The sequence below is a fragment of the Pelodiscus sinensis genome, chromosome 3 (genome assembly GCF_052426305.1).
Source record: "Pelodiscus sinensis isolate ZL-2025 chromosome 3, ASM5242630v1, whole genome shotgun sequence".
NCBI classification, from domain to species: Eukaryota; Metazoa; Chordata; order Testudines; family Trionychidae; genus Pelodiscus; species Pelodiscus sinensis.
The window spans coordinates 129721121-129748805 of NC_143054.1; the positions used below are offsets into that span (position 1 = coordinate 129721121).

General features: G+C 40.8%; 1 protein-coding gene across 2 annotated transcripts in view; it reads left to right on the forward strand.

The window, feature by feature from the left end:
• MTR (5-methyltetrahydrofolate-homocysteine methyltransferase) overlaps positions 1-10781 on the forward strand; it is a 78704-nt gene extending 67923 nt beyond the window's left edge. The window contains exons 26-32 of one of the 2 annotated variants that reach the window (XM_075924814.2): positions 1377-1452; positions 2583-2738; positions 5754-5950; positions 6959-7159; positions 7912-8104; positions 8857-8969; positions 9115-10781. In XM_075924814.2, coding sequence (XP_075780929.2) covers positions 1377-1452; positions 2583-2738; positions 5754-5950; positions 6959-7159; positions 7912-8104; positions 8857-8969; positions 9115-9201 — 1023 coding nt within the window. In that variant the 3' untranslated portion in view covers positions 9202-10781. The remainder of the gene's footprint in view (positions 1-1376; positions 1453-2582; positions 2739-5753; positions 5951-6958; positions 7160-7911; positions 8105-8856; positions 8970-9114) is intronic. The other variant, XM_075924813.2, reaches the window with a different exon arrangement.
• The last annotated feature ends 16904 nt before the right edge of the window (positions 10782-27685 follow it).

The window sequence follows — 27685 nt, forward strand, 5'->3', positions numbered from 1 at the left end:
ATTCTTTTCCTTCTAAAATGATTGGTCCTTATATCATTATTGTTCATAAAACAAATTCCATATGTTGATTTTCTTTGGGCATATTTACATCCATAGATAGTGCAAAGTCATCAATTTTTAAAAAGACAGCATGAAATGGAATTGTGTCAGGCCACAAAGGAAATTCTACCCAAGTCTCAGCTCTCACTTAGGAAAGGCCTGATGGTCATGGTTGAATATTTACACTGTAGTAGAGTCCAAGATTAGGGACCTACAGAGGAGTGGAGATGAGAGCCTAGAGAAGAGTTTTAGCTGTCTGAAAAGGACAGCCAAGTTTGCTTTTTCGGAATGTTGGCAAGGAGGAAGAATTGACTTGGAGACAAACTGAATACGAGGGATGTGGCTACCATATGTGCTGAAGATGACACCTACATTTTCCTTGTGTCAAGACAAAGAAGCATGCCCAAAGGTCAGCCATCTCTAATGTAGTCTCTGTGCAAGGGAAGTTGATTCCAAAGCTTAGGGCCCTCTGCTGGGAACACCTTGCTTAAAGTTTCTCATAAGTGCACTAGGGATGTGATAGTGTACACATTTAAATGGTTAACCAGTGAGCCTGGGTTCATTGGTTAACCCTCACGGCTCCACACACAGCCCCCTTCCACATGCTGCTGCCTCTGTGTCAGAGGCAGTATTATGTGTGGAGAAGAGGAATGGGCAGGAATCTCCACAGGAGCCGATAACGCGTGGGGAGCTCGCTTAAAAGCCAGCTCCCTACACCAGCTCCTGTGGAGCCGCCTCACCTTATTCCCACGCGTGTAATTGTGCAACCGTTGAAATTTTCAGTGGTTACACATTTATCAAAAAAACACCCCATTTTAACATCCCTAAACTGCACCATAACTGGTGCAGCATCTCTGAGAAGCGAAGTGTAAACCAGGAGTGAATTCCTGAGCTGACTGAAGTCAATGGCAAAATTTTTATTGACTTCGTTGGACCAAGATTTCATCCTAGGTACCGGCAACCACTGGTGTTTTTACGAACGACATCTAGGCTTGCTCTGAGTAAGATTAGTTAACAGAGATAAAATGCAGCACCTTCCTATGTAGTTGCACTCACTTGGTTGAACTAACAAAGGAACTTAAACTTGTGTGGTGAGATTAATGCTTGATGATCTTTAGAAGCTAGATCAACTAGAAATGTCTGTCACTTAATAATAGTACAGTAAATTGACTAATTCATTGCAAAGTACATTTTATATTAGTCTTGCCGTGGTACTTGCTATTAAATTAAAACTGTCAGACATATCAGCAACATTATTTCAGGCTGTAACGAGGCCATTGAAATTACTTTGTTCAAAGCGGAGAGGTTATATAAATATACCGTTTATTTCCATACAGGAAAGAAGGTATTTGTCATTAGAGCAAGCCAGGAGAAAAGGTTTCCATAATGACTGGCTGTCAGACTGTAAACCAGGTCAGTTTGCATTTTTAATTGGATACTGAGTACTGTATTGCATAACCACACTGGATCTCCTCTCACAGGGAGTATCATGACTTGCAAATAAATTGGTATCTGTTGAATTTGAGGAGTGGTTGCACAAATGGGAGATCAGTCACCTAAAATTAAATGTTCTTTTCCCCTAGTTTGGCCCCATTATATTTATTTTTGTTTCTTCTGATTTCCAGTTTCAGAAAAACATGGCTATTTAAATATTTTAAACGTTGCCCGAAAGTGAGTGTTGTACTTTATTTTAAAATAGATCCATGATAATACATGTAATCAAATCAGAGAAATGTAGGACTGGAAGTAAGCTCTGTTCATCTAGTCCAGTCCCGTGCACTCAAGACAAGACTAAATAATAACTAGACCATTCCTGACAAGGATTCCACAACCTCCTTTGGTGTGCATTCAATAGTGCCTACTTTCCCAAGGCTGAAATGCAGCACTCAGTTTCCAATAACTTAATCATTATGAAGGTCTCTACTGAAGTAGCAAATAAGGTGGGAGGGAAGCAAGTGCTGGACTAGTAGTTGTATCATAACAAGGATCCCCTATTGCGGATGTACATGGATGTGTGGTAAAGCTCTTCTAGCTTTCAGACTAACTTTCATGTGGAATTCTACAGCACACAACTCTAGTGAATTGGGCTATGTCTGTGTAGAAAAGTTGGATCTAAAAACATCAATATAGAAGGCATTTAGTGGAGAGTAGTCCATGCATCTACCCAGTTCTGACCTATTCTAAGTCTCTGATAAACAAGGTAACTTCAAGAGTCTAGCACAGTTAAATACCAATCAGTATTGAGTTGGATGAACTGATAAAGGAATTTTAAATTTCGTGTCAAAACTAATGCAAAACTAGTTTATCAGATAATAGTGATACAATACTTAATTTATCGTAACAGTCTTTTATAAAGGATGACAACTTTTAAATACTTGGTTGTGGTGTGCAGATATTGATAAGGGTTCAAAAGCATAGTGAAGGAGAAAACAAAGTCATAAATGGTGGTGATGAATTGTGTTTACTTGCTATGGAGTGTATATATAAAAGATTCAGCAATACGTAGTATTTCGCTAATGACAGACTTCTTTAAACTCCTACAGTTAAACCTAAATTCTTTGGCACTCAAGTTTTTGAAAATTATGATCTGGAGAGGCTGATGGAATACATTGACTGGAAGCCTTTTTTTGATGTCTGGCAACTGCGAGGCAAATATCCCAACAGAGGGTTTCCTAAAATTTTTAACGATAAAGCAGTGGGTGAGTATTGAAATAGAATTCCTTGCATGAAGGTGATGAAGGCAGTTCAGTTATTTACAATTATATATTCTGATTGCACACAAGTACAGGGCGGCATCTTTGATTGAATCAGAAAATATTTTAATGAGATGTTAGCACAAAAGATCAATAATTAATACTAGGTGAGAAATGTTTAGGCCCCAACTATAAAGAGTTCACTGGTATGTCAAAAGAGTAGAGAACATTTTGATAATAGGAATGATATATCTATGTATTTATTGTTGAACAACATTACTAGAAGGCCTCAACTTCCATTTGTATAATCTGAAAAGTACTTTTAAAATATCATTGAAACAAATGCAATAAAGCTGCAAGCATATCCAAACAACTAAAAATTAGTGTTCTTTCTTCTGTGCTATATTTAGAACCCTTTAAATCTGTAGATACTGGCTCTTTTATCTGTGGCTGTGGTTATTGGTGGACCAAGTTTGAAGATTGGAAGCAGATACAAATTTTGTATCCACACAGGACTCCAACTATATGGGGAAGCTAGATAATTTGGGATGTGACATAATACATGACGTTTTTAATATACAGTACGAGAGTTTGTAAATGTGTCCAGTGAAATTGGGAACTAAAAAGTAGATACTATCAAAATAAGGATTTTTATGTGGTCTTGTGTTTTTTGGATAAACAAGATACGTGGTTCACTCTTCTAAAGCAGCCTACTTAATGGCATGTTTACTAGTAATGGTTTACAGCACAGATTTTGTCATGCATTTGAGAGTAAGAGGATCCCAACCACAATATTTCTGGTGTATTTAGGTACATTCATGTATAGTTTGTCCATATCACTTATTTTGCTTCACCTTGTTTCAGCCTGCCGAATTCTAATACAGTAACTCTGTTAGCAACAATAAAAAAATCTACTGTGGTAACCAATCAGGCCATGTCTACACTGAGAGATGAGGTTGAAATTATTAAGGGCTATTTTTAGCACCTGCTTTTGTAAAGTCGAAGGTGCTTGTCCCCACTGTGCATAAGAATTTGATGTAGTTCGAAGTAGCGCGTCCCCAGTCGGGTGGCTACTGTTGTCTTTGAGAGTGATGCACTGTGGCTGGACAGTACCTGCACCCCTTTGCATTTTGGGTTATGCTCCCAATGCATGCTAGGAGCAAAACTGTGTAGTGGAGAGTTCTGGGTACATGACATCAAGTGGCCCATAATGCACTCATTTCCACCCTCCCCTCCTGCTTCAGACCAATGGCAAACAGTCTTTTCATGCCCTTTTTTCTCTTGTTGGTTATCTGCGCAGACGCCATAGGAGCATGAGCATGAAACCCATCCTGGATCCCATTATTATGATGACGATATTAACCTTAGTGCATCTAATGCTGGAGTATGTCCAGAGTGTCTCCAAGGTCTGCCGGAATATGAGAGAATCTCAGGAGCCATGAACACACACTCTTCTGCAAAGCACTTGAGCTGAGCGAATTTCAAGTGCCACTGGCATTCGATCCTCTGGACACAGTGGGACACCTGTTCTGGTGCTGTCAGACAAGCACAGACTAGTGGGACTGCATTGTGATAGGACAATCCGCAGTGGCTGCAAAACTTTCGCAAGAATAAGGCCACTTTCATGGAAGTTTGCGAATTGCTTTCCTCCAACACGAAATGCAAGAATAAAAGAATAAGACGGGAGGATGTGTGTGTCAATTGCCCTGTCTAAGAAGGAGTTCTGGAAAGCCGCCATGCGGTCCATCACATCCACCATGGACGACAACACTTTTTCCTGGTGCCTCACTTCCCGTTCCCTGCACGCTCTCCTTGCATCTCCTCCAGCAGTACATTCCTCCACACACTTTGATGCTCCCTCTCCAAGTTGGCGGATTGCATTTGCTCCTTGATTATCTCTTCCCTAGTCCATTTTCACCTGTGAATTTGTGTCAGTTGGACAGTTAGCAGGGCTGGGGGAGACATCATGGGAGGATGGGATTGTTTCCAAAGTTATAAAAAGGTCCTGGCTGTCAGTGACATCCGATGCCCCACTTACCTGCTAATCATTCTCCTCCCCCTCATCCATGCTGTACTCCATGCTGCTTCCCAAGATTGCCAGAGGAGTGTCTTGGGTGGAATCCGTGGGCTGGCTAGGGAAGCTAGTTGGGTCATCCCCTTCTTGCTTCCCCCACCCTCCCGTCCCCAGGATGGCATGCAGCTGCTCATAGAAGTGGCATGTTTACAATGATGCTCCAAACCATCCATTTGCTTCCTTTGTCTTTTGGTATGACTGCTTCAGCTCCTTTATTTTCACTCAGCACAGCTGGGAGTCCCTGGCATATCCTTTCTCTTTCATGCCTTTTGCAATCTTGGCATAGATATCAGTTTTTCTTTTGTTGGTTCGTAGTTTTATGAAAAGAAATTCCTCTTCCCCACACAGCAATGAGGTCCAGGTTTTTCTCCATGCTGGTGCTTGTCTGCGACCCTGGGAACTCATAGAGCTCATGGAACTTGAACTCATGGAATTCATAGTCAAGTGTGCTGGTCAGGTGTGCTGCCTGCTCTGAGGACTGCTCACCATACTAGCTACATAGGAAATTAAATTCAAATTTTTCCAGGGTTTTTCTTGTTCACCTGGAGAGCAGTAGACTTCAAAGTTGTGGCCAGAGTGGTCACTGCGGGGCACTGTAGGACACCGCCTGGAGGTCAAGAATGTCGACTTTACAGCAACGTACATCTGCACTATCGGAAAGTCAACCATCCAAGATCAAATTTAGGGGCTACTCCTCGTGAAAGCAAGAGTTCAGAAATTGACTTTAATGGCCCGTAAAGTCAACAGAATGGGCTTGGTAGCGTGGACTCATTGTTTAGAAAATAGACCTCATGGGGTTGAGCTCAACCTAAATGCCCAGTGTAGACCAGGCCTAAGAAAGAGGACTGAGGAAATAGGAGGATTATCCAGAAAGTCTTGTTTATTTTGTAAAAAAGTAGGTAGGGAGGGATGGAAAGTTGATTAAAGTTATCTTTTTTTTTTTATAGGAGAAGAAGCCAAAAGAGTTTATAATGATGCTCAAAACCTACTAAAAACTTTGATTCGGCAAAAGAAATTGCAAGCCAAGGGCCTGGTTGGGTTCTGGCCAGCGCAGAGTGTTCAAGATGACATTCATTTATACACAACGGAAGAGGCATTGCAGTCTGCAGAACCAATAGCTACATTTTACGGCTTAAGGCAACAGGTAGGAAGATGGAGTATTTGCTTATCTAGTATAAAGTTATTTGTAGTATAAAGTTCATGCTGAAAATGAACTTAGCTATAATCTGAGAGAACAATCTACGAAGGAACAGTCATCTCGTGATACCCTGTCTGATGCTAGGCCTCTGTGTAAACTTCACTTGGAAAAGTCTCACTGGCACCCTTCATGATGAATGTGACTTCCTATATTCAGTTGTCTTCCTCCTACTCTGATTTCTCTCTTGGATTTTTGAGAAGCTGTTTCCTTTCCCCATAACACTTATGTTCACTTTTCATTCTTTCAGTTGTGAGGGGTACATGGTGTATGTGCAACTTTGAAAATAGTGTTTAATAATCCAGCTGGATTGGTACACAAAATGAATTGTTTGAAGTGACCAGGCCCAGAACCCTCTGAAACGTTGAGCACCTGGGAAGTCCTATTTAGAATGATAGTAGGTCATGGCTCTCTGCAGCTTACAGGATCAGGTCCCAACAGTTCTTATTGTGGTAACTAATGTGAAATCTTCTGTCTTAAAGATGGAAAAGGCCTCTCAACTTACCGGCTTCATCTCCTAATGGCCAGTGTTATATTGGTCTTTATTTTCTAATGCTTAGTCCACTGAACAAATGATTAATAATTTGTTGCAAAATCAAGATAAATTTTTTCTCAGATCTGCCTGACATTTCTTTTTTCCAGTATCTTGTTCTTGCTTTATGTGCACAACGTTCAGATAAGGTAGAAAATACCAGTATTTGATTTGTAGAACCGCTGTACAGAACTGAAAGGAGAGGTTTTTCCCCCTCTGATTGATAGATGGAAAGGCCTGGCATATAATACTTGCCTCCTTGATCTTAACAGGAATCTAGAAGTCCTTGTGGTTTAAAAATAACAGGATTTCTCCTGTCAAGTTAGGACCATTTCTAGGTCTGCCTGAGTCATGAGTTTGTTTCTTTTTTTAAAGGACTTTTCTTGTTTGATGCAACTTTTTCTTTCTTTTGTTTTTATTTTTAGGCCGAAAAGGACTCTGCCTGCACAGACCCATATCACTGCCTCTCAGACTTCATAGCCCCCTTAGACTCTGGTGTTTGTGACTATTTAGGCCTGTTTGCTGTGGCCTGCTTTGGGGTAGACAATCTGTGCAAGCAATATGAGAAACAGTGTGATGACTACAATAGCATAATGGTGAAAGCACTGGGAGACCGGATAGCAGAGGTAACACATTTTATTGATTGCATGGCTGCTTGTACCTTGCTCTGACTCTTTGTTGGGCTCATGTGAAAGTCAATTCTTTACCTTCTTGGATAAAAGCAGGTGTTGTATTTCACAGTGCATGCTGCTCATGAAATCTGAAATTAAATTATTTGCCACTGAATGTGTGTGAAGAGAATTTCACCCAGTATGTCTAAGATCTTCTCTTCAGTGGGTGTTTGTATTGATTTCAGTCGTGTGCCAGATTCTGATGCAAAATTTCTAATGTAAACAAGGAAGGCTGAAATTTGCAGAAGTTGAATTCCTCCAGTTTCCAAAAGAGCTAAGCTCGTCTGACACAAGTAGCAACTTTGTGTGTCTGTACTAGAAGGTTGTGATGGTGCTGGCTTATCTGTCATGGCTGAAACCAGGGCAAATGCCTAGTGTAGGCAAGGTCTAACCATCTTCTACACAGCTTGGCACTGTACATCGTGTCACTACTTCTAGCTAACAAAATGTATTGTCATCCTATTACCAGCCACTTCACCACCTCCGGTACACAGGCTTGTCAAACACCCGCAAAAAAATAGAATTGGTGAAAGAAATGCTTTGTGTTCATGTTTTAGTAGAATCAGTTTGCTTGTCTGATGCTTATTTACCCATTCTGAGAGTCCCTAAAAGAAATAAATGAAATCTGACTGTCATTTTTGGCCTGGACTAAATTAGTTTAATTGTCAGTCTCTACAAATTAAAAGAATATTTACACTTGTTCCCAGGCATTTGCAGAGGAGCTCCATGAAAAGGTCCGAAAAGAATTCTGGGCTTATTGCAACAATGAACAGCTGGATATTTCAGACTTGCGCAGGATTAGATATGATGGAATTCGTCCAGCACCTGGGTACCCAAGTCAGCCAGACCACACTGAAAAACTCACCATGTGGAAACTTGCTAACATTGAAGAGGCAACAGGTACCTGCAATCTTTTTTATATCCCCTTTGACCTGAATAAGGAATTAAAACTCTTGTGACAAAGTAGCCAATGCAAAGCTGCATAAAAACAAAAATCAAAACCATTGTAGTTGGTCCTCCCCTCCCCTTTAGGCAAGGAGGGTTTTTTTTTTAATGGAACATGATCAGTTGGATGTGCTCCTGTGTGTTAGTAAATTTGTAGTAGAATCTAGTTTGCATTTTAAAAAACACATTTCTAATATCCTAATGGTTGCAAGCAAACTTTCGAAAGGTGAACAACAGTGTAGACCAATGCAGTTATATGTATGTCAGTCTGTATAGAGCCTCAAATTAGACCTCTTAGAAAGTGTGAACTGCCCTTGTCCTCTTCTGTTGGTGATTCAAATGTCAGTTATCTCACTGCTAATCACACAATCCCAAACTACCTTGTTATATTCCCAAAACCCCTAATACTCCCTTCCCAGATGCCAAAATGTCTAGTTTGTTTCTAACAACTTCTATATTGTAGATCTGCATTGCTGATACAAAAATCAGCAGCATATTGCAAATGGAAAATGTAGTGCCAGAGGAAAATACATTTGTTTAAATAAAAATAATACTAGGAATATTGAACTATTATTAATTACCCTGTTTAGTTCATTAAATCTGCATTTTTGAATTTGCCAAATGCTGTCACAGAATTTTCAGTTGCCAAACAAGATGTCTTCAGAACTTAGGCCTGTTACTAACCAAAATTATATTTTTTCTTACAGGTATTCAGTTAACTGAATCACTAGCAATGACACCTGCCTCTGCAGTTTCAGGTCTCTACTTCTCCAACCCCAAATCCAAATACTTCGCTGTTGGTAAAATATGTAAGGATCAGGTAATTTCAATTCCATGATATAGTTGAGCTACAAATAAACTGATTGAATAGTTGAAATAGGTGTTTCTGAATATTTCAGAAACATTGAATCATGCAGACTTGCTAATCAGTGTATTATAATCTTTCTCCTATTGTTTCTTTGCAGGTTGAAGATTATGCACAGAGAAAAAATATGCCAGTGGCTGAGGTTGAGAAATGGCTGGGGCCTATTCTGGCATATGATTTGGAATAAGTGTTTGTGGGATGCTAGGAACAAGCATCAGCCTTGCTCTTTCCAGTTTCTTCTCCAAAAAATAGAACAGAGCTGGACTTAGAGTCTTGTACTTTGCATCAGTTGCATCGATCAGCTCTCAGGGGGCGTTGGAAACTATTCACTTTGTAGTATCAGCCACTTACAAAATCAAAAAACCTCACCACATTTTTGTCTGATTGTTTGTTAATTGTTGGCAAAATAGTTTTGTATATAAATATGCCTTTTGTCAAGGGAATAGTGTTGAAATCCTCTACAGATCTCAACTATAATTATGCATTTCTGTACCCAGATACTATAACTGGGCTAGATATAAAGTCAGATGTATGGTTTTCTTTTCAGTGGTGGAGGCTTTTTGATAACTGGCTCACACTTTAATAATCTTGGAACAAATAGTTGCACTGAAGCATCCCATTGACTAGGTAAAATAGTGCAGAATTTGGTTTCAGGTCTTTAAATGGCATGTATATCAGCAAGCCAAAAGACACGAAAATAGCATAAAAGAATGTCTCATAAGTAAAGGGGAGTTCACTTACTAGGTAAGGAACAGCTTGGGAAACCAGGCCCCATGCTCATGTAGCTGTGCTGTTGTAGCAAAAAGAAAGTTGTAATACTAATACTATTTTAATTATTTTTGCTGCATCTACTAAAGTAATGTGGTTTTCTGAAACAATCTCAGTAATATTGTATTATCCTCAAGAATTAAATGGTTTGAGCACAGAACTGGAAGTCTTGAATACTCCCAGCTCTGACAGGTCTTCTTTGTCTTTGGGCTAAACAGGTAATCTGTCTGACTCATTTGTAGCTGTAAAATGGGGATAATCTATCCTACCTCACAGGTGTGTATTATGAAACTTAGTTGTTGTTTGTACACCACTTTTGCAGATGAAAATAGATATTTACTTTAATATGTGTTACCTACAGGCAAATCTTTGGGTGCCTGATTTTTAAAGCTATGGTTGTAATATGTTTGCTTACTCATCCTGAAGAAAAGGTCTCTGGGAAATAGCTGCTATGTTTTTTTCACCCAGTTGCTGCTTTTTAAGCGAAAACATCATGTTGGAAAATCTGTTACCTGGTAGAATTTTGCATCAAATTACTGTGCTTGGTCATCTGATCTGAATGTAAGCAAGAGGTAATGCTGCAAGTTTAGTCTAAATAAATATTTTATTTTGAGTAAATTCACTGTTTGTAAATATTTTTAATAATCTGTAAGGTAGGCCTAATATTATAGCTCAGAACTGTGTGTTTAATTATTGACTTACATAAGAACATAAGAACAGCCATACTGGGTCAGACCAAAGGTCCACCTAGCCCAGTAGCCTGTCTGCCGACAGTGGCAAGCACCAAGTGCCCCAGAGAGGGTGGACCGAAGACAATGATCAAGCGATTCGTCTCCTGCCTTTTATGGACCTAACCTCCATGAAATTATCTAGCTTCTCTTTAAACTCTGTTATAGTCCTAGCCTTCACAGCCTCCTCTGGCAAGGAGTTCCATAGGTTGACTACATGCTGTGTGAAGAAGAACTTTCTTTTATTAGTTTTAAACCTGCTACCCATTAAATTCATTTGGTGTCCTCTAGTTCTTCTATTATGGGAACTAATAAATAACTTTTCTTTATCCACCCTCTCCACACCACTCATGATTTTATATACCTCTATCATATCCCCCCTCAGTCTTCTCTTTTCTAAACTGAAAAGTCCCAGTCGCTTTAACCTCTCCTCATATGGGACCCGTTCCAAACCCCTAATCATTTTAGTTCCCATTTTCTGAACCCTTTCCAAGGCCAAAATATCTTTTTTGAGGTGAGGAGACCACATCTGTACACAGTATTCAAGATGTGGGCGTACCATAGTTTTATACAAGGGCAGTAAGATATTCTGTGTCTTATTTTCTATCCCTTTCTTAATAATTCCTAGCATCCTATTTGCCTTTTTGACCGCCGCTGCACACTGTGTGGAAGTTTTCAGAGAACTATCCACAATAACTCCAAGATCTCTTTCCTGATTTGTCGTAGCCAAATTAGCCCCCATCATACTGTACGTATAGTTTGGGTTATTTTTCCCGATGTGCATTACTTTACATTTATCCACATTAAATTTCATTTGTCATTTTGTTGCCCAATCACTCAGTTTGACGAGATCTTTTTGGAGAGCCTCACAGTCTGCTTCTGTCTTGACTATCCTAAACAGTTTGGTATCATCCGCAAACTTTACCACATCACTGCTTAGCCCTTTCTCCAGATCATTTATGAATAAGTTGAAAAGGATTGGTCCCAGGACTGACCCCTGGGGTACACCACTAGTTACCCCTCTCCATTCTGAAAATTTACCATTTATTCCTACCGTTTGCTTCCTGTCTTTTAACCAGTTCTGGATCCAAGAAAGGACTTTCCCTCTTATCCCATGGCAATGTAATTTACACAAGAGCCTTTGATGTGGGACCTTGTCAAAGGCTTTCTGAATATCTTAAGTATACTATATGTACTGGATCCCCTTGTCCGCATGTTTGTTAACCCCTTCAAAGAACTCTAATAGATTAGTAAGACATGATTTCCCTTTACAGAAACCATGCTGACTTTTGTCCAACAAATTATGTTCTTCTACATGCCTCACAATTTTATTCTTTACTATTGTTTCGACTAATTTGCCCGGTACTGAAGTTAGACTTACCGGTCTGTAATTGACAGGATTGCTTCTAGAGCCCTTTTTAAATATTGGTGTCACATTGGCTACTTTCCAGTCATTAGTTCGGAAGCCGATTTAAAGGATAGATTACAAACCACAGATAATAGCTCAGCAATTTCCCATTTGAGTTCTTTTAGAACCCTTGGATGAATGCCATCTGGTCCTGGATGTTCTTAGAAAGAGTTGAACCATTTTAGCTGAAACCAGAGGTGTAGCGAGCGTGGTATGCTCCTGGGGGCAAAGGCAACATTTGCACGCGCACACACACACACACACACACACACACACACACACACACCCACCCACCCACCCACCCCTTGCCGCTGCTGCATGGCGGGGCCCCAACCTGGTGCACAGCTGAGCCCGACCCTGGGAGGTGGGGCGGAGCTTGTACCGCATCTTTCTCCACCCCTGCCAGTTTGGGGCTGGGCCTCTGCACACACTAACCCGCTGGCGGAGACGGAGGAGGGTCGGTCTGGGGGTGGAGAGAAGTGGAGGAGGCTCCAGCCAGCAGCGGCGGGCAGAGGAGGAGCAGACAAGTCAAGGGATGACAAGAGGAGTGGACGGTGACTAAATTGACACCCCCCTAGCATGGCACCCTCCCCATCCCCCTTTGCTACACCACTGGCTGAAACTTTGCAAAATAACTCAGTTTATTAGTTTGGCAAAGTTATAAGCTATTGAAAACAGCATCTTATAATGGGAAGAGGCAAGCAATCTTAATAGGCAATACTACTAATTCTATCAATAATGGTGTTGCTCTTGTGAGCTTATCTGACCTTTTACCATAATTTTTATATTTGATTTTCTTAACTATTTTGTATAGTTTGGGTTGATACAAGGTGTTATGACACCAACTACTAATAACTGTAATTGTGTTCCATATAAATGCTTATTACACAGTAATAAAATGAGCACCCATTTTAATAAGTGATTATAGTTCATGTACAATTTAGTACCATGGAGTTTAATTACACACTCATTTTAAATTGGTTCATTTAATAAAATACAGTCTCACTACTTAAGGATGCTGAGCGCCAGAGTAAAATCCATCATTTAACTTGCGGCTGCTTGTGCAAAGTAAGCAGTGTTACAAAACCACTTTCAGCCTTTTCTGAAGATGATTGTTTTTAGAATTAGCCATGAAGATCTCAGTTCTTTTTAGTGTAATTGTCAAGGCTGATAGACACAAAATTGAACCTGCTTCCTTACTCATCCATTTGCTAAGTCAGTGCAGCATTTTGTGAGTACTTTTGTAAACAAATGCCTCAGACCTCTATGCAGCAAAACACTTAATGTGTTTAATGCCTATGGAATTGAATTGGATTTAAGCACTCTTTAATCTCATGCATAAATGCTTTGTTGCTTTGTACCTTTGATCCTTTTAACAAGAAAGGATCACATAAAATTGAATATTGCCTAAGTGTAAGCAGGTGTTTCACTTCAGACCTATGAGTAGTTAGATATAATTCTGATGACAGCACCTCTATTTCATATAAGGGATGGATTGGACCTTGGTCAGTCCACCTCAGATTTCTGAAAAAGAAACTAGTCAGAGGGCTTCCTACATAACTAAATAAAATAAGTCCCACAGCTTCAGCATGTCAGTTTGTACAAGCTCAGAGCACTGGATCAGGAGGAGAAATTTAGAACGATATCTTTGGCTGGCACCTGAAGACCACACCTACTGGTCAGCACCAAGATTTATCACAAATACATGCCTTGCTGTCTCTTTCTTTGAAGTTCCCTTGGGCAGTGAGTTGTGATTCCAGAAGTCTACCGCTTCAATGCCACCTTAAACTGAAGTTCCTAACTTCTTGAGAGACCATTCATTGTGACCATTCAGATTGAACTGGAGAATTTGTGTGTACACTGGTTTAAAATCACTTTTCAACATGTTTCTCTCTACATAGATGATTGTATTATTCAAAGATGAACATTTCTCAAGTTATAAAACTATGTAACTACCTTTCATGTACATTGCAGATTCCTTCTGCAATTCTGAATCCTGACCTTACGAGAACAAACATATACATATTAGGGATGTAAGCGACTAGCCAACTATGTGATAAGCATATGTTTATTGGATAGTTGACTTGACTAGTCTTTTTCCTCCCCCCCTTGCTGCCTCTGTCAGAGAGAGGCAGCAAGGGGGGGAAGCAGGAGCTGGTGCTGGGGGAGCTGGCTTAAATGCCAGTTCCCCCAGCACTGTCTCCATGGAGGAGGCAGGGGGGCACAGTGGGGAAGTGGCGGCACTTCCACCTTTGAAAAAAGTGGGGCTCTTGCTACATTTCAAAAGCAGAAGTGCTGCGGGAGCAGGGGGCAAGCGGGGGCCAGCCCGAAGGCTGCAGCAGAAATGGACTACTTCTCCAGTCTTCCTGAGTCATGGTGGGGACACAGAACCTGCCCCTCCAAAAGTGGTCCATTTTCATTCCTGCTCATGCCCGAAGTTCTGGCATATGCTAAATAGGCAACCAAGGTATCCGGGTCCAACTACTTTCATAGAAAGCTTTTGTCTATTGGAGTTCTTGGGGTCCCAGCAAATCTTAAGCTTGTAAAGAATGCTCTAAATAGCTTGGTAAAAAAGTACCTCTATGCTTTGTATTTTCCTAGTACTTCTAATCCCTCATATGATGGAGATAGAAGTTAGGCACAGGTTTCACATTTAAAAGAAGCAGCATGCTGCACCCTTCGGCTGTCTGCAGTTGTTGTCTAATGTTTCTCTTAACATAGTCCTCACTATGCCCTGAATGAGAGGATATCTGGTTTGCCTACAAAAGACCCTGAATCTTGAATACTGCCAGAAATTGGTGTCTCAGCTGTCAAACATGCCTACAAGAGTAGAGACACAGTTATATGGGCAAAATTTAGAAATAAAACATAAAGAATGTTGACTTCAAAGCTAATATCCCTTCCATCAATTGTTTGTTTCTATGTCAGCTGCAAGATAAAGTCTTAAGTTCTGAGGTGTCAGACAAGAATGTGCCAATATTCTTGCTTTGCCATTACGATGAGCTTTCCCATGCTACCAGCTCTCAGCCCTGACTACATCCCTCAGACCACTATCAAGAATATATGAAGGACTGAATTGGAATGAGAGAGCACATGAGAGAAATGATAGTCTGAAGAACAAAGGACCAGGTTCACAAAATCATTTAGGCTTCTAACTTCAATTAATTTTCATAGAAAATTGCTTTGTGGATCTGGACCAAAGCCCATAATGAGGCCTAGAAATGACTTTAGATGGAGACTCACATATTCTTGCTCACAATGTATTTTATCTGTAGTAATGAAAAGAGATCAATACAGTTCTTCCCCCCCCCCCCCTCAAGTGATAAGATTATGGAGATGGCATAACATTGCAGTGGTCCTTCATGTATGGTACTTTTGTGTTTAATAACCCATTAACATTGGCTATTATAACTGTATGGTCTTGCTGAACACAAAATGTAACTTAACATCTCTCATTTCTTTAAAGGTGTGATCATTTGAGTAATAACTCCGAAGTTGAAAAAAACATGAATAAGCATGAAATGTCTCATATAATTCAGAAGTCTAAGGCCAGATCTACATTAGAGCTGGAATGTTGGTTTAAAGTGACCAACTCCAGCTACATAATGTAAATAAATAATGTAGCTAGAGCTAGTATACCTTAAGCTGAGCTTGGTGCCATCTTCACAGTGGAGGCTGACTGGAGCAAATCCCGACCAGAGGCACCCTCAGCAATTGACTTAGCGGGTCTTAGCTAGATCCACTAAATCGAATGCCAGAAGCTCAATCTCCAACGCATAGGTATAGATGTGGTCTAAAGCTACCAGACATTGTTCACATAAGCAAACTGGTGTATGTTAAGATGCACACAAACATCTTCAGTGTTACAATAACTTGGCAGCCTGTGGGATATGCGATAGCTCAACATAACAGCATGAAAGGGAATATGTTGGTGGAAGCTGTTGGCTAATCAGAAGGCAGCTGCTATTAGAATAGCACCTTTAGAGAAGTAAGCTTTTATAGTTTGATAACCCCACAGTTGCTTAATACAGACAATACAGCTTGGCTAATAGGAGTATCTGTTCAACCTGGACAGCCAGGATGAAACACATTTCATAAATATGTATTTAACATGCATGCTATTTTATATGCAAACCTTTGGGCTTAGAAACAGAATTGGCTGAAAGAGCATTGTCATTAATTATTGTTAGTGAATGCTGCTCAGCATGAATATTCTTTCACATGCATAGAGAAAATGGATTTTGAACTTTGAAGTGCTTAGCTTTTATGTGCTATGTCTTTAGTGTATGGATTCTACAGTTTGTAAATCTTCACGTTTTCTTAGGATTTTATCCTTTCACTATAGTTCCTGCATGGTCTATAAAATGTCAGAGAATACTAGACTCTGTTATAACAGAAATTGTGTTAATTAGGATGATTTGTTTCTTTCATTGAGGTGTAGATTAAATTCTACAAAGTTTGATTGTACAAAGGATCCCAATGCCATATGAATAATGGATTTTTGATGGGAGTTATTTACACGGGAGACAAGAATTGAGTTTGGTTGACATCCTACTCACCGAGATTTTTAATCATACTATTCCTTTTGACTTCTCTTTTAATTTAACTTCTTGAAGTTACATTAGCATTGCAAATCCCATGTGAGTCTATAGGATTGCTCCAGCCTCAATAAAATGCCTCCCCCCCCACCATTTTCCCAGGGCAGATCTGAGGGCAGGACAAGAAAATCTCCTGCCCGCAGCCCTTCTTAGGGTATGCCTACACTGCCACCCTTATTCGAGCTAGGGTGGCTAATGTAGGCATTCGAACTTGCAAATGAAGCCCAGGATTTAAATATCCCGGGCTTCATTTGCATGTTCCTGGGCGCTGCCATTTTTAAATGCCCCGTAGTTCGAACAACCTGCCCACGGCTACACGCGGCACGGACTAGGTAGTTCGAATTAAAGCTCCTAATTCGAACTACCGTTATTCCTCCTGCAGCGGCGGTCAAAAAGGCAAATAGGATGCTAGGAATTATGAGGAAAGGGATAGAAAATAAGACCCAGAATATCTTACTGCCTCTGTATAAAACTATGGTACGCCCACATCTTGAATACTGTGTACAGATGTGGTCTCCTCACCTCAAAAAAGATATTTTGGCCTTGGAAAGGGTTCAGAAAAGGGCAACTAAAATGATTAGGGGTTTGGAACAGGTCCCATATGAGGAGAGGTTAAAGCGACTAGGACTTTTCAGTTTAGAAAAGAGGAGACTGTGGGGGGATATGATAGAGGTCTATAAAATCATGAGTGGTGTGGAGAGGGCCGATGAAGAAAAGTTATTTATTAGTTCCCTAAATAGAAGAACTGGAGGACACCAAATGAAATTAATGGGGAGCAGGTTTAAAACTAAGAAAAGAAATTTCTTCTTCACACAGCGTATAGTCAACCTATGGAACTCCTTGCCAGAGGAGGCTGTGAAGGCTAGGACTATAATAGAGTTTAAAGAGAAGCTAGATAATTTCATGAAGGTTAGGTCCATAAAAGGCTATTAGCCAGGGGATAAAATGGTGTCCTTGGCCTCTGTTTGTCAGAGGCTGGAGAGGGATGGCAGGAGACAAATCGCTTGATCATTGTTTTCAGTCCACTCTCTCTAGGGGCACCTGGTGCTGGCCACTATCGGTAGACAGGATACTGGGCTAGACGGACCTTTGGTCTGACCCAGTACAGCCATTCTTATGTTCTTACGTGACTTTTTTGGTCTCCCACAGGATTGGCTCTCGCCTTTCATTGCTCTCCTTACTGATGACCATACCTTGCCAGGCCATGCTCTTCTGGCCAGCTAACCCAAAATCCAGGTGGTTAAAATTAAGAAATACATGGTTCTGATACCTCATCTTGGAAATGGAAGAGGGGAAATAGACTGTCCAGTTGCATTAAAGTATCTTCTTACTTGGCTTGCCAGTGAAACAAAAGATAATGCTTTTCTCTTCACTGCCTGAATCTCATCTGTTTATTGACTGTTTGGCATGGAGAGAAGTTAGCTATCCATTACAGACTACATTGTATTTATTTGTCACCTTTACTATATATTTTAGAAATGTCTTTCTGCCCATCTGTGTCTGTTTAAGAACTCCTCCTAAATGGTAAGAGTTAGGACCACCAAATTTGGTATGCAGCTACCCACTATATATTTCAGAGAGTTTGTCTGTTTTAGGGACATTAAAATGCATGTACTTGGCTAACTGTGTAACTGGTGAAAATATCAGCTCCTCCCCCGCCCCCCGGCTCCCCTGTGCTCCCCGGCGCAGCGTTTCAAAATGGCGCCCAAGATGGCGGCCTTTGAGGGGAGCCTGATATGGCCAAAAAGCCTAAGCTTGCTTGCTCCTTAAAGGGGCAGCCTCCTTTTTTTGTTTTGTTTTGTTTTTTGTTTTTTTGTTTGACAATTCTGGTGTGGCTCTTCGCATTTTTTCCGCCGTTATTTCAGCTCTCTTTGTTAAATAGTTTGGCCACCCCTGGACTAATAGAATGGAATTACTTAATGCATGAATCAGAGCAGACACACTCTCCTTTCAATATATATTATTTTTTAATATCTAATCTCTCTCACATATATTTGCATATAATACGTAGCAATAAATTACACCTACATGTGTACCAGGAGCAGAAATAAACATAACCTGTCCCTGTCACACATGTGCACGTACATATAAAAACCCTACATTGTGTGCTCAATCGTAATGTATCAGATCGCACACATATAGACACTCAGTAATCTTGTTGGCTAGACTCTGGAAGGTTGATCCATTCGAGAATTTTTGAAGTGGCCCCGGGCTGCACAGGAAGGGGCAGGGCATCGAGAGGAAGGGGGGTGGCCAATATATTTCCAGATTCCCCACCCCCTGACAATGATTGGTCTGGGGGTGAGGGAGCGTCTTTGCCCTCAGCCCACGATCCCCCAAAGAGCCCATGCCCCTGGCATGGGAGGAGACTTCCCTTGCTCCCCTGTTCCTAGGCCAGTTAACACATGGGGGGGGGGGGACGGAGCGTGCAAAGCCTACTCTGCTCTCCCCCCTGCCCTGTGAGCAGCATACGGTGCTTCAAAGTGCCACGTGCTCCTGGCAGGGCGGGAGGAGGCTTTACGCCTTATTTGGCCTGGGGGCAAGGGGAGCACAAGAAGCCACCTCCTGTCCTGCTAGGAGCACGCTGTGCTTTGAAGAGCCAGAGGGGCAGAGCGGAGAAGGCTTTGCATGCTCCCTAGCCCCCAGGCTTTAATTGGTCTGGGGGCAGGGGAGCAACAGGGCCTCCACGGGCTGGATCCACCTGCTTGGCAGGCCGGATCCAGCCTACAGAGGCCCTTTTGCCCACCCCTGATTTAGATACATGTTTCTAAAGAATGATGTAGCTGGAAGTGACAGGTTGCTACAGACAGATTTCTTAAAGGTCTTGGTATGTGTCTGGATCCCCCATGTCTTCCAAAAAAACCAAAACACTTGCCCCCTACTAGATGAGGTAGGGCATTTAAACTAGTACTTACATGCCTTGGAAATGTATGTGAGCATTAAGAAATGAGCATTAGCTGTAACTGAGAGGTTCAGAAATGTCAACTCCTCTTACCTTAATTTGTTCATAAACAGGGCCGGGAGCATTAGGTAATGGGTTTTACTGTAACCAGATAATTAATATTCATTGAATAGACTTGTTTTCCTCATTATTTATGGATGGCAGTTGTAAAGCTAGGTAGCCCGGGTCTTTTATGTAAGGCTCCTGTCATTTAGTGTGTGTGTGTGTGTTTCCAGTTGTAGACCTGTATTGGTGTGTGGCTGAGAGAATGTGAAATTATACTTCCAAAGTGGTTTTAAATAGTCTTTGAAAACCAGGCTCTATACACTGAGGTTTTATTTTACACCAGACGCTATGACACTTGGAAAGGATTGGAAGAGGGGGCACAAGGGGAAGAAGAAGAAGTTGGGGGCTATCCTCCCCAGGCGGCCAGGTCACTAGCTTTCCATTGGTACATTGCACTGTATTTTTCTGTAACATCTCCTATTGGCATAACATTTGCAGTAATCGTAGGGTTTATTGGCATAAGTCACCCACTCATGTCAAGTCGCCTTAAGACAGTAATCAAATGTGGCTAAACTGAAATTTTACAGGCCCTAGCCTGCAGGCCAGGAGTTATGGCTTTACATTTGATATATGTAATACGTATTTGTTGTTCTTATTTCATTGTCCTAATTATACCCCTAGGATATGTCTAGACTACATGCCTCTGCCAACGGAGGTAAGTAAATTAGACATACCAACATAGTTCAATGAAGCGGGGATTTTAATATCCCCCATTAGAATAAAAATGGCCGCCGCGTTGTACCGGCTCAGCTGTTAGTCAGCACAAACCGGCAGTCAAGACGGGGATCGGTCAACAAGGAAAGCCTTTGCCGACCGATCCCTTATGCCTCATGAAACGAGGTTTACAGGATCTGTCGGCAAAGGCTTTCCTCGTCGACCGATCCCCGTCTTGACAGCCAGTTTGTGCCGACAAACAGCTGAGCCGGCAGAAGGCAGCGGCCATTTTTATTCTAATGAAGCAGGGGATATTAAAATCCCCACTTCATTGACTATGTCGGTATGTCTAATTTACATGCCTCCGTCGGCAGAGGTATGTAGTCTAGATATACCCCTAGGCTGTGTTTACACTGCACCCCTCTTCCGGAAAAGGGATGCAGATTAGACAAGTCGGAATTGCAAATGCAGCGGGGGATTTAAATATCCCCTTATTCCTCTTAAATATTCCTCTTAAAATCAGGAATAAGGGACCTTTCAGAAAAGGCTTTATTTTCCGAAAGATCCCGTCTAGACTGGCGCTTTTCTCCGGCAAAGCCCTGAGCCGGAAAAAAGCGGCAGCCATCTTCATGCAAATGCAGCGGGGGATATTTAAATCCCTCGCTGCATTTGCAATTCCGACTTGTCTAATCTGCATCCCTTTTCCGGAAAAGGGATGCAGTGTAGACACAGCCTGTGTCTACACTGGGCCACTTATTCCGGAAAATCAGCCGCTTTTCTGGAATAAGCTGCGAGCTGTCTACACTGGCCCTTGAATTTCCGGAAAAGCAACGATGCTCTACTGTACAAAATCAGCTGCTATTCCGGAAAAACTATTCTGCTCCCGCTCGGGCATAAGTCCTTATTCCGGAACACTGTTCCGGAAAAGGGCCAGTGTAGACAGCCCAGTAGTCTTTTCCAGAAAAGCGCGTCTACATTGGCCACAGACGCTTTTCTGGAAAAAGGGCTTTTCCGGAAAAGCAGCCTGCCAATGTAGACACTCCTTTTCCGGAAAAACTGAAAACGTTTTAAGCAGTTCCGGAATTTCATGCCAGTGTAGACACAGCCCATGTGTCCATCTTCATTTCACCAGTCTGTCCACATCAATTGCAGAGTTTCACACCCTGCCCCAGGTACAATCAACATTGTAGCTCGCAAGGCAAGGATCCCTCTATCCCACTGCCACACATAGTACAACACACAATACTTGATGTTGTTTCCTGTTATTAGATGTAGAGCAGTGAGCTATGAGTGTATTTTCTATCTTAATTCCATACTACTTTGCTTTTGGGTGAGTTAACCTCTGAGTCCCCATATAAAAAGAAAAGAACCTCACTTTACATTTTATTGTAAAGATAACATAGTAAAATACATATACTTGTGTGTATGTATTGTACACCTGGAGCCTTGCACCTGTACACATAACATTTAAACAGTGGTATAATATTATTATACAATGCTTTATAACTAAACAAATGCTTTATAACTAAACAAATACAATGCTTCACTAACTAAACAAAATGCAATACATTATTAACTCTGACTGGGTAAACAGGTCAGAGTTTTGGCTTTTGGCTCTGGGTATCTAATCATCCCTAGTCTAATCCAAAATGAAATCCTATTTTAAATGTTTGGAAATGAATTTTTTCCCCTCATTCCCTAGTCACCAATTTTCCATAGGTACAAAACAGCCAGGGTCTGATTGTGATCTTAGTGGCACAGATTTTACACTCCATTGACTTCAGAGGAGATACTTCTTATTTGTAATGATTTAAGTGAGCAGAGAAACAACCCCTCACTGTCTTACACAATTCAACTTAACTGGTTCTCTGCTCAGGATTTATCAGAACTGTTGTCAGTCAGTCAGCTGTGAGATATGTTGACAACACAGTGTGAGAAGGTTTGGACTGTGTCTATTTGTATGGTCCCATGGTGATTGATTCCTTCCTTCTAAGACTATGAAAAATTAATACAGGTGTAAACACACATATAACTAAAAAGAACAAATCAGGTACCCATTGTAACATAAGCATTTTTCAGGCTTGTATTAGTTTCAGTAGTAAGGATGATAGGACAAGAAGCAATGGGCTTAACTTATAGCAAGGGAGGTTTAGGTTGGGCATTAGGAAAAACTTCCTAACTGTCAGGGTGGTTAAACACTGGAATAAATTGCCTAGGGAGGTTGTGGAATCTCCATCACTGGAGACATGTTTATTTAAATCCGCGGGGGATATTTAAATCCCCCGCGGATTTCCCTATCCTGACTTACCTGATTTGCATGGCTTTTCCGGAAATTGTGGCCAGTGTAGACGTAGCCTATGTGTGTGTGTTTGGCTGCATCAGGATTATTTATAGATAATCTTATAACCCCACCCTAGAGTTATTTTACCATTTTGGGGGGAGAAAATGAAAATATTTATATTTTATTTGGGTGAATATAGTAGATTATTCCAGTAGAGACAGGAATAAAGAAGAAAAAACTTGTGAACATATTTTCGGATGTACTGTCAACAGGGTCGGCACAATGCCTATGGCCAATAGTGTAGGTAGAAACTTTGGTGGCTCCTCTGCACTGGGACATTTGTTTTAGAGAGATCTACATCGCTATACACGCATTCAAAAGACTTATGTTAATACAACATTAAGGTTATAAAATCATATGTTCAAAATCCTATAAATGAAAGTGTTATGGTTCTGATAGTAAAGTTAACTTGGCCACATTGCACATTTAACAACATATACAAATGGTATGTTGGGCTTCCATCCACACTGATGCATCTCAACAGACACCACTACCTGGGTGCTGTGGTCTTGGCTGTTTAGCACACAAAACAGCTGCTGTTGGGAGCACGGGCCTGTTTTTCAAGTGTTGGCATACTGAGGGCTATCTATAGTTCTGCTGCCTCAGGATATATCTACACTGTGGAAATATTCCTCGTCTTTGGAACAAGCCCATTATTTCGAAATAGAACAGGCTCGTTATTCTGACGACCCTGTAAATCTCATTCCACGAGGATTAAGGGATGTTTCAGAATAGCAGTTTATTTCGTAATTTGGCACTATTCCAAAATTAACTCAAAATAAAGTACACAATTTGTGTAGCTTAAATTGTGTAGCTTATTTTGAGCTAAGGGTACAGTGTAGACACACCCCCAGTGTATCAAGGTACCAGCATCAGGAAGTATTTCATACACTGTTGCTCCTTTTCTTGCTCAAGTTGTAGAAGAGGGGGGCAGAACAGTAGAAGTCTTGCAGCTGAATTGCTTCAGGAGTAAAGGCAGCAGCTCTGTTCCAGAGCCACTTTCTCCCTTCAGGAAACTTGCTGTGATTTGGAAAAGGAGAATTTCAGTTGGAGAGATCTGACTCCCTACCACATTTTCAGCTTTTCAATAATGATACACATTGTCGGATTTTAAGGTGCTACAGGACTACTTGTTATTTTTTAAGTTACCAACTAACACAGTTACCCCCCTGACGTGTATTAATGTTGGTGATGCATGTTAATGTCTGAATGTAAGAGGAGAATAGGATGGCACGGTATTGACTGGGAACGTTGGGAGAAAGAGAGAGAAAATGTTGTAGAAAGGGTGATAATAGAAAACACCAACAACAGGGCTATAAAGGGCCAGTTGAGGGCCATGGGTCATGTATGAGGTGGCAAAATCAGTTTTGAGGCAGGACATGGGGAAAGTGCTGTTGTGGAGATGGTCTAGTATGAGGAATAGAGCTGTATATGGCAGATTTCAAATCCTCCACTCTGATAGCTATCCGTGTTGGTAGCTGTCAGCATTGACGTAGACTAGAGCTGGTCAGGAAATTACTTTTTCTAAGAAACATGTTTACTAAAAGGAATTTACTTCTTCCCCACATTTGTTGAATTTTGTTTAATCTTTTGGATTTTTGTTAAAAAACCCAAACAAATCTCCCTCCCCCCCCAAACTCCCAGCAACTCCAAAATCCAAAACTGATATTTTTTTCTGTTTTTTTTCTTTAAGAAACAAAAACTGCTTGGAGGTGCTAAAAAGAAAAAAAATGTTATTCTGGTTTTTAGTTTTTCAGTTTAAATTCCATTTTTTAACAACTGTATTTTCAAGTAAAATTTATATCTTTTGTTAGCAGAATGTTTTCCACAAAATAATGTTTTGTTGAAAACTTGACAGCTGTAGCGACAGTGGAGAAATATAATCAAACAAACAAACTTTTTAAAAAGCCATCCCCATAAGCATTAAAAGTCAGAAACCTCACTACTTAACTCCTCACTCCAACTGACAGCCAGGAGTTTGCTTTTGCTACATCACCTCATCTTCAGCCGCCATCTATAAATAGCATTGCCATTCTTTTGATTTTATCACCACTAATGGGCTTTTTGGGCTTCTGCTGGAGCCAGTCTGGGGATGACAAGAGTAATTCCAGCCTTCACAGATCTTTTAGCTCTTGCCAGACACTTTTCTGGCTCTTCCACACTTTTCTTCTGGCTGCTTTTCCCTCTTCTCTGCCACCTAGGGCCGAGCACCCAATTAGAATGCTGGATTATCTGTAACTTGAAGTCTTTAAATCAAGATTTGAGGACCTCAGTAACTCAGCTAGAAGTTATGGGCCTATTATACGAATGGGTAGCAGAGGTTGTGTGGCCTGTAATCTGGGGGAAGGCAGACCAGATGCTGCTGATGATCTTTTCTGGCCTGAAAGCCTATGAGTCTGAGGGCTACTTCAGGAGACAGATAGAGCTCTCTTCCCCATAGCAGCCAACAGAAGTTTTAGGGTAGAGGGAGCAGCTAACATTGTACTTACAGGACAGAAGTGAGGCTAATTCCCTTCATGCCTGGAAGAGGGGGACAAAGAACAGCTGGAACTGCTTCCCCTCCAGCCGCTACCCCACTGCCAGGTCTGTGATGGGGATGGCAATTTGTGAAGAGCCTCTGGAGCTGCTCCTCATAAACCCCAGAATGAAGACCCTTAACAGCAGTAGGAGAAACACAGATGTGTGGGTGTGTTCTAGCTCTCTCTATAAAAGGTAGCCATGACACCACCCACAAATGTAATTTACTGACAAAGTTTGATATTGTGTGTGTTCTTTTCTATTATCTCACCAAAACAACATAGACTGCAGACATGACAGTAAGGGTACATCTAAACTACATCCCTTTTTTGATAAAAGGATGTAAGTTAGATGTATCGAAATTGTAAATGAAGCCGGGATTTGAATTTCCCATGCTTCATTTACATAATGGCGGCTGCGGCTTTTTTTCGAAAAGCCACTTTTTGAAAAAACCCCGAGGTCAAGACGGGAATCGTTTGACAGAACTGCCCCATTTTGAAAAATCCTGTAACCCTTAACTTCTTAACAGTATGACAAGTTATTTCCACTTAGCAAATAATTCCCTCTTTTAATCAGCCAACTCATCAACAATTAACTGAAACCTTACACATTAATCTTCAACACAACACCAGTGCAACATTCTGAACAACTTGAAACCACACATTTCTAAACATAATACTCATTTGGAGTCAAAGGTTGCAAATTTTGTGCATTGGTAATGAGAGAAGGGCTGTATGTGCGAGAGATGGCAGGTAATATGGAGAAGACAAAACAATGATGGTGGAGAATGTTAGTGATTTCTGGCTTTTATATGTTTGTGGTGTTGGTATGCTTTATGCACTTAAGCAAGCTTAATACATTTTTGTGTTGACTGCATTTGTTATACATATGGAGCAATGTGCTCTCCCTCATATTTGTGAGTGTATGTGCACATTGCTGCTTGATGAATGTCAAAATGATGTATTTTCAATTATAGTTAATCTCTCCCACAGTTCATGAGCTATTCAGAAAAATCTTTTTGTTAGCTACTTTGTACATTTCCTAATGATGTTTTGCTGGAAATTATACAAAACTTATCAGCCTTTTGATGATTTTGCGAACTGTTTATATAATTTCCATGTTTTCTTTTAATGCTCTTATTACATGTACAGTAGTGCAGCACTTGCCTCAAAGGCTCACCATAAACGATGCAAAGGAAGGTATATTATATATATATTACAATGTACTACAGCCGCTCCCCGACTTACGGCCACCTCCACTTACAACCATCCGCATTTACGACCAAAGTGGTCGTAAATGCGGATCCGAGTTACGAATGGCGATCCGCACTTACAAACAGTGCAGTTGCCATGTAACTTCTATGGGGGCTGAGTTACAAACAGTTCGAGTTACGGACCAAGTCTTGGTCCGTAACTCGTTCGTAACTCGGAGAGTGGCTGTATATGGCCCCCAATCATGGAACTATTTACGCATGAAGGGAACTTTACAAATATGAGTAGTCCCCGAGTTCAATATGGCTGTTTATATATAGTTGGAGAATTGGGGTGCTAGACAAGGGCTCAAATTACAATATAGATAAAACAGAAGACCTAGTTACAGCATGGTTAAAGATTTGTAGTAAAGAAATCTAATCATATTCTTATCATTGGTCTAAAGTGTGTTTAAATATCATTTAAATTCAATGCACATGCAGTAAGTGTGATTTGGAAAAACTCATTGGAATCACAATGCACCTTTGTTAAATAAGGTGTATTTTAGACCATCTTAAACTTTCCAAAACAACAAATAGTCTAGTAGCACCTTAAAGACTAATAAAACATGAAGACGGTATCATGAGCTTTCATAGGCACAAGATGTGGGTTGCTCCCATGAAAGCTCATGATACAGCTAAGTATTTTGTTAGTCTTTAAGATGCTACTAGACTATTCGTTGTTTTCTAAATTTTTCTTTTTACAGCCTAACTCAGCTACCCCTCTGAAGCTTTTAAACTTTCCAGTTATTTTGTAGGTAGCGCTGTTTATAATATTTTGATAGATTATTTTAAACGTTTTCAATCATAGGGAAATATTTCTTTTGCTATTTTCCCATTTTAACAGCTAAGGAATTTTTAATTGTAATTATAAAAATCAGTGTCTATTGTAGATGAAGACTAAAACATAGCATCCTGGAAGGTGAAAGTTTCTAAAAGTTATGTAACCGCTGAAAACAGGTTAGAATGGAAACTCTCCACTATGGTGGTCACTAATCCTACAACACCTAATGTACACACACAAAGCATTCTCCCTTGTTGTGCATATGCTGTGTGTTCAGAAGAAAATATGTAAATCTAGTGTAAATAGCGACGAGGAGTCCTGTGGCACCTTATAGACTAACTGAAGTGTAGGAGCATAAGCTTTCGTGGGCAAAGACCCACTTCGTCAGATGCATGCTCCTACACTTCAGTTAGTCTATAAGGTGCCACAGGACTCCTCGTCGCTTTTGCAGATTCAGACTAACACGGCTACCCCTCTGATACTAGTGTAAATAAGCACCCACAGGTGCCTATGGCTTAACTCGCCATTCTTTCTAGGTGCTTCAGATTTGAGTGTGCAAGGTGAGACAGGTGGGGGCTAATTTTTTAGAGGGGTTGATCATTCACAGCTCCTCAGCA